We start from the raw sequence: 15,195 nt of genomic DNA on the forward strand, positions 1-15,195 counted from the left end.
TCATACTTTACTTTCTTACATTAGAAATATTTCTCTTACTTAAAAAAAAACATTTCCAGCGTAAAGGAGCTGAAGTACAGAGACACAAGCGCGAAATATAAATTATCCTTATTTCTTACTCTCTAATTTATACGCCGAGCTTACTCAGTATTGTACACGAACCTTAAGAGTTCCGGAGTAATTCGCCATATTTACGGCGCGCGTGAGCTTCACCCGGAACGGGGTTTATCCGTCACGGCCGGATTCCGTTGGATTCTTATCACGTTGTCCGCGATCGCTCAGCGGATGGAGAAAAAGAAAGAGAGAGAGAGAGAGAACGCGCTGGTAGAAGAAGGGCGCAAAATCACCTTTTGTATGCGGATTGCGGAACCGCAAGAAACGTCAATTCACTCTTCTCGTGAAGAGAACGAGCTCCTCGTTACGGCCGCGTCCACGTACATTCCGTTTACTGTGAAGGTGGATATATGTGTATGTTCTTCCTCTCTCTCTCTCTCTCTCTCTCTCTCTCTCTCTCTCTCTCTCTCTCTCTCTCTCTCTCTCTATCTATCTGTGTGTACATGTGTGCATGGTCGCGCGCTTGATCCTTAGATTTTCTCGTAAAACCAGCGACAGAGTGAGCCTCGACCAATGGCGGTGAAGGCATGGCGCTCGAGGTGTGAATTATACATGAGGATATATCCCTACACAGTCCTCTTCGTCTATCCTTCTCTCTCTCTCTCTCTCTCTCTCTCTCTTTCTCTCTCGCTCTCTCTCTCGTGCACGCGCACCCGCCCGAGCCACCCTTGTCTTTCTTGCTCTCCTATATATTCACCGACCGCCATTCATCCAAGCAGACACCGCTTCTTGTTTACTCAATCTTCTCGCGTTCGTCCGGCAACGTTTCATTTAAAGCGATAATTACACGGAATGTAAAAACGTCGGACTTCCAACACACGGCGGAAAAGCTAGTTTGCGCGACCGTCCACGGGCGATTTCTCGGCATTCTTCCCCCTTCATTATTCTCGACATAGCGTGTATGTATGTGTGTGTATCTTCCCGTTTCGCCCATCGAGAGAGCTTTGTCCAGCTGAAAAATCGCGAGATAGAGAGAGGAGGAGAGAGAGAGAGAGAGAGAAAGAAAGAGAAGGATCCGTGCGAATTCGACAATAATATCTTTGCGAAACATAATTGTCATCTTAGACTCTTCAAAAACCACATACACTAAGTTTCAATAATTAAATTATAATATATATAGTTAGATGATTAACCTGAAAATCCTAGACATGAGTAAAATTTTTCCTAGTCAACTTTTTCAAACATTTTTTAAACGTTTTTAAAAACATGTGTTTTGTTCCTTATTATAACTTTTTTAAAATTTATTGATCGCAAATATATTAATAAAATCATATTCTTCGACGATCTCTACCCTAATTAAAAAATGAAGACATTAAATTTCGTTGATTCTTCCAAAAATTTCGTTGATTCTTCCAAAAATAGAAGCAATTTTCATTCATAGCGAGCAAAAGAAGATGAGTGAAATTCGCTCATGTTTAAAATTCACGTAAACTTTTAATGCTTAAGTTTCTAGGGTTAAGGATTGATTTTTCAATAACAGTTTAAACTTAAATTTAAGCTTAAATTCGGTTTTAACAATGTATTTGATATGTGTGTGATTGAACAGATTTTAAACTTAAATCTGAGTTTGAACTACTATTGGGAAATCGATTCTAAAGAATTCAGCACTTTTCCTCGATGCGTCTCGCAACGTATCCAGTATGTAACAGAAAAATGCAGCTACTGAACATCCGTTAAGAATAAGTTCTATATATTTTTTTTCTAGAATGTAACAAACGAATTATTCTGTTGGATAATTATCCTGTTGGACAGTACATGTTGCAAATATAGAGATAGTGTTGCGATCTCTGATAATCTGATTGCATGCATATTTAAATCCAATGACGATTAGAAAAACTGATGAGTTTCGATATAATAAATGCTAAGACCTTATTTTGAACTCTGTTATCGATAAAAGTGCCTCTAATTGACTTATAAGTCTTTGGAGACTAACTTATAAGGTTTACAATGACTTTTATCTATAAAAGAAAGTTCACGTTTTTAAGAATAAGGATTTCTAAGACTTTATCGAAGCTTACTGTACAAAAGTTGCATGCCCTTTAGTATCGACTTAGATAATCGCGCTTCTTGCATATCACGGACTTGCAAAAAAAGATTTACTACATATGGACAACTAAACATAATTTGCTGTGTTAACTACTTTTTCTTTGCTGCAGTAGCCAATTTCCATGCTATGATAATAAGAAAATCTGTTGCTGCAACAAAAAAGTAGCTAAAGTAGTAAATTATATTTAGCACTCCATCTGTAGCAAATTTGCTGCGTTACCCAGACAACATAATGTCTAAAATCGGGACATAAGATGTCCTAAAGATCATCTTTAAGATGTCTTTCAGATGATTTACGTATAAATGTCTTTAAAGCATCTTAAAGATTATCTTTAAGACGTCTTATGTCCCGATTTCAGACATTATGTTTTCTGGATAGCTACTTTTCTTGCTGTAAAAGCAGATTTTCTTGTTATCATAGCAAGGAAATAGGTTCTTGCAGCAAAGAAAAATAGCTAACAACGAATTATATTTAACTGTTTATATGTAGCAAATTAGTTTGCTTTTGCAGCAAATTCTTTCCTTCCGTATAAGTATCGCATCATTGAATATCAACATATCTCTCGCGTTGCACATATAAGAGAGAGAGAGAGAGGTTGAACGCGACTGCTGCGCGCACCAAGAGAACGTGTGTGCACACGAAAAGACAGGGGGAGAGAGAGAGAGAGAGAGAGAGAGAGAGAGAGAGGAAGAGGAGATGCACAGCAAGAGCAAGAGCGAGACAGAGGCAGAGGGAAGGAGAGCTAAGCACATAATACCCACGGTTTGGGGTTAATCGGGCGATGCCAGTTCATTAGTTGCACGCGTACACTCGCGTGCGCTCGCGCGGTTGCTGTACGTGTGTGCACACGATGAACGGCCGTCCCGACGCGCTGCGCTCTCGTCGGCCGACAAACCTAGCGAAGCCAGGTTCGACCCGACCTGGCCCAGCCTGGCTCGGCTGCGGCGACGCTAATGAAACTAAACGGTGCCCGGAAACGGCGGCGTGAGTTAGTTTCATTTGATTTCATGAGCGTAGTTCGGCCATTCGTGCTCCGTCGTTCGAGCGACGGCGACGTACGAAGTAGCGGCGCGGCTATCGAGCCGTTTTTATTCGATACGATTACGGCCGCATGAATCGTTCGCGGTCGAATGGGTGCGCGAGACAGCCGTCGAGGTATTCGACATTAACGCGGTGGTAAGGCGGATTCGAAAGACAGCCGATGTGCTTTGGGAGGTAGGAAGAAGACGAGTGGTGTAGCGCATTAGGACGAGGTCCTCGCGTGGATTTCCTCAGGACGGTATTCACATTCCGATTCGATAGTTAGCCCTTTGCGCTTCGAATTGCTTTCGAAGTTTCTTTTTAACCGATCCGCGCACAGAGATTCACTGATCTCGCGGCAATTTTTAACATGTTTCGATTTCATTATTTCAGTATTCAGCTAATGCAACCAAACATTTTTACAGCAATGTACTTATACAGGGTGTTTAGTAACTCACGGGGGAATTTGGTACAATTGTGCGCGATAATATAATATACGAGTCGTTTTTAATTAATAATTAAACATCTACATGGTCATTTGGAAAATAGTAGAGGACTTTTTTGTTCAATTTGATTTAATATACAAGCCATAATATATAGTTGCCATCACAACTCATCTACCATGGCGCGTGATTATTCACGAATCTTCTTCGATTAATAACTTAGAATCTTACGTGGTTGCTCGCAAAATGGTAGAAAAATTGTTTACTCAGTTTGATCTAATCTATCTGCACACTCCTCTGTGAGTTACATCCTATATTTATGGAATATATACACCTAGAGAAATACAATCTTATGTGAAAAAAAATATTCCGTCGGATTAACCAAATCTGATGAAATATGAACGAATGAATTTCGGTTAAAGTTAGAGGATTCTGCACCAGAATCCTGTTGAAATTAACGAGATTTCTGCTTAACCAAACAAAATTTCTGTCCAACAGTTGCAAATCCTGGTTAATCAGGAATCTTATTAACTTGAACAAGATTCTGATGACTTCAACTTTGCGACAATCCTGCAACCCGTATTTTGTTCTGTAATAATCGAAATATCGAACATGCTGCAGAGTGGCCATCTTGCTCAGGATAAAGAAAGTCGCATACACTACCGTTCAGAAGTTCGGAAGCAGTCATATTTTTGTGTGAAATAAAAGATCGCTTGTAAATATTATGAAAACAACTGCTTATAACGAATGTTTATTGACATTGATGACTACTTTAGGTTAGAACATCAACTTTCTGTATCTATAATCACATTATATTAAATAAAAAAATTCAGTTAAATCAACCGACTGATAACTTTAACCCTAGGTATACACACTTATTTTTCGCATACGTAGATGCTACACTGGAGTCTGAAGAAACCCAGTTATTTTTTTTATTATAACTTTCGTAAAAATCACTGTATTTTGACTTTTTTCCCGATTGTTAATAGACTGACAAACACATATATTTATTAAAAATTCGAATTAAATCATAATAAACATATAATAAAGACGTGTTGAAAAATTAGAATTACTCATAAATGCAAAGGAAATGTCATTTTACCGTAATAGCTTCAAAAATTCATATCTTTTTTGGTAATAGAGATAATCGAAAAAAGTTTTCATATTTTAAAAAAGCATATTTCAAGGTACAAAGAAAAAAATCGTCATTAAAATATTGGAATATTATCATAAAAATTACAAAGCTCCAAGATTGACGATTTTTCATTTTTCTATTTTCTGATGGTTTTGCAGACAGATATAAGAGTTAGGATTTTGTTAAAAAATATATTTTTGTTAAAAAATTTTTGTTAAAAAATACAAACTTAATAACTTGTAATGCATTAACAGAAACAGAAACAGAAAAAAGACGTCAATAATTTAAAAGCGGCAAATAACATTCACCCAACAAGGCATCATTTTGGGCGTTTAGTTCTTTTTTTTACATTACTTATTTAATCTAACATTTTTTAAAATATATATTTACACTATGAACTCGAATAAAATTATTTAAAAAATATATTTACTTGCAAAAGAAGTTGCACGAAATACACACCGGGGTCTGGGAAACCCCGGGCTTACTTTACGTGTGAATTACTACAAAACCGACAGAAAATTGACAGTTGCTACATAGAGGAGACTTCAAAATTTTTTTACACGGCGATCGTATCCTTTTTACTTATTCTCTCTACTAATACTAGAGTTTCAAACATTGCCTCGGGTCTCGGAGACCCGAATGTATATACCTAGGGTTAACGCGCATTGAGCTCAGAAATTGTAACTTGCATCTATAAATGCTTGAATACAACTGTTAAAATCCTATTTAATTAGAATACAATGGTTAGATATCGGAATTGAAGATAAACATCATATTTCTATGATTCGAACATGACTAAAACAAAGTAAGTGTTCAACCGCAAGTAAATAATAAGTAGAATTTATTAGACATAGGCATAAAGATTTGGTGTTCTAACCTAGTAGTAGACTAAGTAGTCGTCAATGTCAATAAACATTCATTATAATCGATTGCTTTCATAACATTTACAAACGATCTTTTATTTCACACAAAAATATGACTGCTTCCAAACTTCTGGGCAGTAGTGTATAAAATATATATTTTAATTAGTTGTTCCTGGATTTCTATGAAAGTTTTTCACAGCTCCTTAAATAGCGGCCAACTTTACCTCATTCGTTCATATGTTCAGTTTCAATCATTCTATGAATGAAAATTGCTTCTATTACACAAAGCAGTGTATCGTACACTTGCAGGATACTTTAGTCTAACTAATAATACGTCACTTAAGTTTGTTCACTCATGTTGAAGAATATCATATGCTCGGTTTCAATCATTCTATGAATGAAAATTGCTTCTATTACACAAAGAAGAGTATCTTACATTTGCAGGAAGTCTAACTAATAACACGTCACTTAAGTTTGTTCACTCACATTGGAGAATATCAATATTAAATTTTAAGGCGCTCGAAAATGTACTTTGCTGCTCCTAAATCAATTTTTTCTATTTTTTAATTGTAACATTATTCCGATATTAATAAAAAGGTCAAGGAAAAGTATTTGTGTTCTAAAAAGAATATTTTATAATTTCCTGTCGATAAATACATAAACAATAGCACATAGTTGACATGTTATTTGAGCCAATTAGACCCGGCCTCCCCTACTCCCTTAAGTCGCATACAAAGCATAATTAATTGCAATGAAGCATCATTTATATATTCAATAAAAACACAAAGTAAAATAATATGAAATAATAATAATAAAAATAATAATAATAAAATAATACATATCTCGAATTAATTTAAATCATCGACTTTTAATTATTCTAAAGGAGAATTATCGGTTTTCCTTTCAGATTTTATAGTGTTGATTCTTATATTGCAAGAATTTTAAAGATCTAAGTCGAGATATGCACTATTGCGCACGACACATAAAAAATCTGTGACATTTAAAGTCCAATAAAGTTAACAATGTATTAATACATTGCGGGCCGGAGATGTGAATTGACGTCTTTAATTTCTGACGCGTTGATGACCAAAAACAGTCATTTCTTTTACATAAAAAAATAAGTAACATTTCAAACAAAAAGCATAAAACATTAATTCATTTCTTTAGGAAGTTAAAACGCGATACTTCACAAAGGGTAATTTTTTAATAAATATCATGCTAAAAAGAATTACTAGTATATTCATTAATTGTATGTTTCAAGTTGAAACATGCATTGCATTGTTAAGCTATGTATTCGTTTCACAACTATTAGATTGGTGCAAAATATCGTTTTCTTATTAAATCTCTCTAATTCTGATCTAATCTAAAATTCTATTAAATTCTGGCGGGAAATGTGAGTATTGAAAGGAAAATAGTAAGTCTTCTTTAGATGTCTAAAAAATAATTCGATGTTGTTTTTTGTTTTATTCGTAAAAATAATTAATCCTGCGTTCATCGCGAGTTTACTTTTGCTTTATGAGTTGTCTGTGTTGTCTATCTGCTGCTGAAATGTAGTTCCAGTATGTTACAAAACACCCTGTATTTCGCAATGCATTAATATAATAATACCACTCTTGCATTTGAATAATGCTAACGCCGCGCGTTTGATCAAACTAAAGTTACTCTAATCAAAGACCACGGAGAAACAATTTTTGATTAGTCTATTATGTTTCGTCAAATCCCACACAATATCCAATCACAGTATTCCTATCGGAATAGGCTAGGTTAGAGTTAGGTTAGGAGAGATAGACAAAGAAAAAGTTTGAAAATATGCTCCTCTCTCTCGTAGAATTTTCACGAAAGCGCAGTCGTGACCAAATTCTGATTAGAGTAACTCATTCATAGATCAAGCTCACTTTCTCCCACCCGGGGATGGTGATTATGCGCGGAGAGAAGTTTTCGAAAAGACTCTAGACGCGAGCATCGATGAAATTTCGAGTCCAGATAGAGCGCCGTATCTTTTTCCAGCTTCGTCGCGGTTATAATTATTTCCAGAGCAGCAACAGGTACTGCAGCACGTAATGCTCGAGGACAGTCTTTACAAACGCGGAATAACTGCACGCCCGGCTAAATTGCGACGGGAATATCGAATATTTAATGTTACTGCGAAACACGCATTCAACATGAAACCTCATGTTCCCGCGTACGAGCGAATTAAACCCACTCCGTAGTTTTAAACAACCAAATCGCGCGACTCTCATTACATTCTCACGTTCTCTCTCCCTTTTTCTCTGTTTCTCTCTCTCTTTCTCGCTTTCTCTGTGTCTCTCTCTCTCCCCCTTTCTCTGTCTCTCTCTTTCTCTCTCTCTTTCTTTTTCTCTCCGTCTCTCTATCTGTTTATCTCGATTAGATTAGATTAGATTCTCGATTAATGATGGTGAAGCGATTACGTGCCATTCAGGTGCACAGCTACGAATTATTATTATTATTATTATTACAGAAATGTGAAAGCAAGTGAGCGAGCAATTTTTCAATAATAATTAACATTTATAGAAAAAATATCTGAGAGAAAAAGTATCTAAGAAATAAGGAGATATATATTTTCTTAAAACTCTGTATACCAAAAAAAAATTAGTAAATTAATACACTCAGTTTAACATGTTTTATTCTAATATAAGTAATTCTAATATAAGTAATTTGTGTAAGTAAAATAAAAATATATTAATAATATATGTAATTCTGTTAAAAGAATTTTAAAGTCTTGAATTTCAATAATGTTATAATTTTACTTGTAAATTATAATAGTTTCATAAAAAAATATAATATGATTATTTTAATGATAATGATATCTTTTCTTTTCCGACATTTAAAAATATCATATTTCCAATCCAATATTTTGTATTTTCTATTCATAAAAATTATTTTTGAATAATAAGAATATATATTTTTTTGTTGAATTATATAAAATGTATTGTTGCAAATAATTTATCTTCGTTTAACGTATTGGTTTTTGCATTCAATTAATACAGATGATAGAAAGACAGAATTTATATCTAAATTATTTATATTATTTAGTGAATAAATATCTTTGTAGAGCTCTTTCAGATCAATTTCTTAATTAGCAAATTGAATTTCGCAAATGTTTACGCTGGTAAAAAATGGATCTTCACAAATTTAAGCAATAAAATTTAAGAACTAAATTTTGGGCCTAGGGGTTTTTTAAGTCTACATGTAGACTTAAAATATGAAATAAAAATTGTTAAAATTCAAAATGGTGGACTTAATGTAGCGACTAAAATAATAATTTTTATTTTAAAAATTTACACCATTAAAAACAGCAATCCCAAAATCTCTAATATACAACATTATATGCGTTATCTTGAATTTATAATTCACTATTAAATAGAGCAACTCTAAAACCTTTTGAATATCTAATTTTAGAAATATCAGAAATATTAAAACGCAATATTATTTTCCCGCCAGTCAAAAGGTTAAATCATACTTCTTTTAATAGTGGTAAATAAAAAAGACAGAAAATAATCCTTATATCTATTTAAATTTGCTAGCAGATATTGCTAGGGCGCTGCTATTGTAAATTCTACGTGCCACAGACAATTCTCCAGCAGATACAAAAAACAGCGATAAATTTTAACCGTGACATTTAGAATTCTACTTGGACCAGCAGAACATCTTTTTGAACGATGTTTCGAAAGAAACATCTTGCAATTTCTTTCCCACTATTTCTCTCGCAACAGATACAGAAACGAAACGCATAGCCAACATAATCAACTTGACCCGATCTTCCCTGCTCAGATGTAGGACGTAGTTTCGGTTTGTGCACGTATTCTAGCGCGCAATAGAGACTCTATTTGACCCGCATCCGAGACAAAACCGAGCATTAGTCTCTATCAATTCAAATGGAACCAAATGGAGCCAACAGAGAGAGAGAGAAGGAGAGAGAAAGAGCGTAGGCGCGACGGCGGCCTCGTCGTCGTCGTCGTCCTCTACTCTCTGCGAGGGAACTAAATTCTCGTCTCAGCGCCGAGTACGAGGGATTCGTACTTCGTTAGAGCGACTATTAGTGCCCTAATAAGGTCATTAAGCACAATATATATTCTACGCGGAACTTTCCCGCCGCGGCACGTACCTAACTGCTCGATTATGGTGCACGGCCCGTTATTGAGAGAGAACCTAGCGCGATTATTCCGAGCGGGAGTCACCTCGGAAATTTCGCGAGATTCTAATAGACTCTTCATCCGGAAGACTCGACTTCACGAGAAACGCGGGGAATTTATATAATTTTACAGGGTGTCTGACGCACCTCATACGTACGCCGGTGTGCAGGTAGAAGCCGTTAAACTGAACGAGAAAATCCGAGCAAGAAAGCTGTCATGGAAATCTATGATGTCGCTGTCTTCAGTAAAAGAAATATAATGAAAAAATAATGACAAGAATCTCTTTTTGTAAAAGCCTAAAAAAGCCAGAATATAACAATACAATATGAAATAAAGAGCCTATGACTAATATAATATTAATATAAATATGATCTATATGAATATAATATTATAAAATAAATAAATAAATAAATAAATATAATATAATATGAATATAATATAATATGAATATAATATGTAATATGTATGAATATAAATGAATACAATATGAGAAATAATTATATAACTATGAAAAAGTGATGTTGAAGTTAAAATATGTTGTTATTCAATTGTATCTTATATGTGTATATTGATAAATAATAATATGTATATGTGAATACAATATGAGAAATAATTATATAAATATATAAATGAATACAATATGAGAAATAATTATATAACTATGAAAAAGTGATGTTGAAGTTAAAATATGTTGTTATTCAATTGTATCTTATATGTGTATATTGATAAATAATAATATGTATATGTGAATACAATATGAGAAATAATTATATAAATATATAAATGAATACAATATGAGAAATAATTATATAACTATGAAAAAGTGATGTTAAAGTTAAAATATGTTGTTATTCAACTGTATCTTATATGTGTATCATACGTTCTTATGAGAAATATAAATGTTAACATATATTTTTCATTTCCCGTAGCTTAGCAAAAGTATGGATAATACATTTTTAATCAATACTTCAATTTCTTATAATTATCTTTTATAAACGTTATATCGTTTATAAAATAATAAAGAACTTTTCCGTTCAGTTATTGACGAGTTCTATACATAGAAAAATTATTCTACTACAAAGAAAGAAAGCGATTATTCAGTTTGTTCTCCTTCTTTCAGATGGAATGATTATCTTCAACAAAGGATATATTTTCCTGATAATCTTAAGATATTCATTACAAATTTTAGGAAAACTCATTATCATGTACTCAAAAGAAAAGAATTCATTCTCTTTACAAAAGTATTATAAAACTTTATCGAGAAAAATAATGGCTTGACTCTGATGTAGTAAGTAAACCAAGTTTTTCTATCGATTTAATATTCTTGGTTGAAATGCTAAACTTACTAGAATTCAGAATGTGTTTAGTATAAATAAACTTATTGCTTATAATGAATTGCTTATGACAGATTTGCAGATATATAAAACTTATGAAACACTTGAAAGAAATAACGTTTACTTGAACTCAGTGCGTATTTTTCTGCGCGTGTACGCGGAGAAGAACAATTCTGTTGATGTGACTAAATTTTCCACTGCCTGAGAAGAGCAAGAATTAGATAAAAAGAAAACTCAGTTATAAGAGCAGAAAAACTCCCACACAAGGCATCTATTCAGTCAATTACTCTCAGTTATCTCAACGCTTTTAGAGCAGTTTTAGAGCAACCGAACGTTCAGACGAATATTTTCCGTCGCGTTAACAGAGACGTCTTTTCCCGTCATCGAATTTTCGTCACGGTCCCCATTCAGTTACACGAACTGAGACTTCTTTCCGTGTATCTGCAGACGAGCGGTCGTGTTACGTCGCACACAGATATCTCCTGTATATAATATAATCGAATTCCTTTGAGCAGAGGATATTTTCGGCGAGTTGGAAGGAACAACGCGGAGGCGGAAAGTGAAGATAAATCGCAACGCGACGAGTCGAGGAGAGATCCCTTTTCTTTTTCCGTCGGGGTCACGAGCCTTGCCGTTTAATTACGGCTCGAATTAGCGCGTTTTCAACTGCTATTGCATTCGGGGAGATCATTAAGCACGAGATTAAACACCGTACACCGGTCCCTATCCGCAGCCTCTCGATTGTAATACAACGCGAGCACATCCGCCTATCATCGTGCATGCAAATCTGCCTGCATATGACATGCCTGATGCGATTATCGAGAGCGAGGATTCTGGATCACAAGGAATCGAATTATACGGCTCGATACGCGCTATAATTGATACGCAATTGATCCGCGAACTCGGAAAACCGCACCAGGGATAAGACAGAGGATCTATCTCGCGGCGATCTCGTCGGGCTGAATTTAATCGACGAAATCGTTGAGCGCGAAAATATATCATGCAATTATCTTGTGACTAGACAGAGATAAGATAGATACACACAGAAAGGTATATAACGAACATTGTATTTTAACATTTCAATCAAGAATAGACAGAGATAAGTACACGCAGAGAAATACATAACAAATTTTTGTGTTTAGCATTTTAATTAAGAATATTAAGGCTTCTGGATACTCGCATAGTCCACTTCTCTTTAATCGCATTAGAAAGGACAAAATGCATAATGCTAAAAATTCTTGTGAAATACGTCGAGGTAAAAAGTTACTTCCCACAAAATGACACTTGCGATCGATTAAACACACCTCTGAAATATTCTGTACACTTTCCATTTATTCTAATAATCAATACATAATCATAAAATTAATATGACAGAATAATGAGGAAATTAGAAAGAAGAAAGAAGGTTGCGTGTCACGTCAATTTTATAGTTATTTATTAGAGATTATTAATTGTTAGAGCAAAAGGAAAGTGTTCGGAATATTTCAGAGGTGCGCTTAATCGATCGCAAATGTCGCTCTGTGGATATATTTTTTTACTTCGACGTATTTCGTAAGAATATCTCTCGCTTCTGATGTCACTAAAAAGAGAAGACGATGCGAGTATCCAAGCGGAGTTTTAAATTGAAACAAAAATTCGGTTTGGTATGATGAAAGCTACTGTATAATTTCCCAGAAATAATTCGCACACACGTCAAAAATATATGCTGCATTCAAATAGATATTATTTTAAATGTTGTTTCAAGTATTTTTTCAAGTAAGTTTACATATTCGTAAATCTATTACAAGCACATCTCACAAGCGTGCGAATTAAATTTATTCAAAATGCATTCTGAATTCTATTATTTAAATTTAGCATTTCAGCCAAGAATGCTAAATTAAAACAAAATAGCGATTTGTTTACATTTTTTCAGTTTCTAAAATATTATAATATTCTTACGAAGAAAATAATTTTTTCTCTTGAATACATAGTAATGAGCTATTCTCAAATTTGTGATGAGCATATTTTAAGAGATTATTGTTTGTTGAAGATAACCATCACTTAAAAGAAGGACAGGAAACTAAGTAATTGCCTCTCTTAGTAGTAGAACAGCATTTTTCTACGTGTATAGTTTCGCAATTCGCACAGCAGGCAAATGTCGCGAGCACAGAAAACGAAGCGATGATGCGTTAGAAACGTTTTAATATTGTATACGTTGATACGTTGATATCTTGATTCAGATATTATTAATTTCAGTTCTCTTTCGAGTTTAAAATATTTGGGATCATTTCAAAGTTTGTTTGTTTTATTATCGAATCGCTGTAACAAAATGTTGAATTTGTTGCAGCGTGCAAAACGTTAAGATTGAACATGGGTTATCGATTGATTTGAAATTAATTAAACTCGAACCAATTATATCAAAGAGCTTCTTCTATGTTTCTAAGATTCAAAGAATATCTCGAAGCAAAATTTTGAGGTATTCCTTGAATATCAACTTTGGAATACTCAACCAATAATATATGCCGATCTTAACTGCGTACATTCTGCAATAAATTCAACATTGCGTCTCAACGATTCGATAACAAAACAGAAAAGTTTCCGCACAAAGGAAGATATTGAAAGTTCGAGTGATAAACAACAAGTATGAACAACAACAAGAATGAAAAGCCAACAAGAGCCGTTGCTAGATGTTGAATAACGATAATTTAAATCTGCGTTAAAAATCTAGAAAATAAATCAGATGTGTAAATTAAAAGAAAAAATATCTAAAAATTAGTACCTAATATTTATTTTTAGTGAGTACTAACAACATATTTATTTAAATATAAATTCTTTTATTGAAGTAGAATAAATAATTGCTAAATAATAATTGATGAGATAAATAAATAAGTAAATAAATAATTGATGAAAAATTAAGATTTCCTTAAAGTTTAAAGAAAAAATATATTTTCTTTCATTTAAAAAATATTTTATATTAGTATAGATAAATATGTAACGCTAGTATATACTAAAAAATATTTTTAGTATTTCTTACATACTTTTTCTCTCAGCATACAATCGATTGCTTTATGGTTGCAACACTTTTCCTCGATGAGGATTTTCGTATCTGGTATCCAATAAGAAAATTTGCTTCCTAATAATTCTCAGAAAATATGTTCGCCTATTATAGAATGTCACGTAAGATTCATCGAGAAAAAATATTACCAAACTGTATTGTCGACTGTACGATACACTGTCGAACGATTTGATCGCTAAGATTCAAATTATCGCGCTCAATATCCAGCGACGGTTCTTATTGAGAAAAATTCCGGTTCATAAAAGCAAGGGAGCATTGGATTTTGTCATAACGCGTCAACAGGTCCTCAGATCTGACAACGTTTTATATAACTTGATGAATATTTATGCCGAATAATAGCCCAAAGAATTTGATGGATAAATCTACGATGGAGGCTTACTTGCGAGTCCTTGAGGCCCAGTTTCTCGGCGAGCTTCTTACGGTCCGGCTTGCTGATGTATTTCTGCAGCTGGAACCTCTTCTCGAGGCCACGTCGCTGGAGATCCGAGAAAACGGCTCGCCTCATCATCCCCCGGCGCGGCTTACCGCGTGCGTTCGTCGCCCATGGGAAAACCAGACCGGTGCCGGAGAAGTCGCCGATACTGCCCTGAATGGCGCCCGGAAACACGGCGCCTCCGCCAGGTGTGCCGGGATGGTGACCTCCGGTGCCGGAGCTAGCGACTGTCGATGGAAAGCACAACGCGATCAGATTTGCGTCACCGCGTTTCGGACTGACGTTTATTATTAATTTACGCGTTCGTCCGGTAGAAAAAGGATAAGCTTGCACACAATCACAAACGATCTATTTCCGCAGTCGAAAATATTAGGTGGTAAACTTAGTTCCTGCGGCTCACAGTTAGATGACGTTAGTTGTAGGTGTAATTTATTTTGACATCTGAAACTGGCTGCATTTTAGAGGTTAGACATTTGTCAATAAAATTCAGTGCGAAGAGATTCATTTAAGCGAGCAGTGCTATTTTTTCTTTTGATTAAACATGGTGATAAGTTGTTTTTTCGACATGTGCTGCTTCATTACTTTGACTTGAAAAAA

The 15,195-nt window shown here is 34.5% G+C and overlaps 1 protein-coding gene across 2 annotated transcripts in view; it reads right to left on the reverse strand.

Annotated features, from left to right (window-relative positions):
* Positions 1-15,195, reverse strand: part of LOC116840651 — a 74,630-nt gene that overhangs the window by 42,817 nt on the left and 16,618 nt on the right. For both annotated transcript variants that reach the window (XM_032807624.1, XM_032807613.1), the window contains exon 3: positions 14,545-14,825. In XM_032807624.1, coding sequence (XP_032663515.1) covers positions 14,545-14,825 — 281 coding nt within the window. The remainder of the gene's footprint in view (positions 1-14,544; positions 14,826-15,195) is intronic.

The sequence above is a fragment of the Odontomachus brunneus genome, unplaced genomic scaffold (genome assembly GCF_010583005.1).
Source record: "Odontomachus brunneus isolate Ranch 3 - 2012 unplaced genomic scaffold, Obru_v1 Obru_scaffold_001, whole genome shotgun sequence".
Taxonomy (NCBI): domain Eukaryota; kingdom Metazoa; phylum Arthropoda; class Insecta; order Hymenoptera; family Formicidae; genus Odontomachus; species Odontomachus brunneus.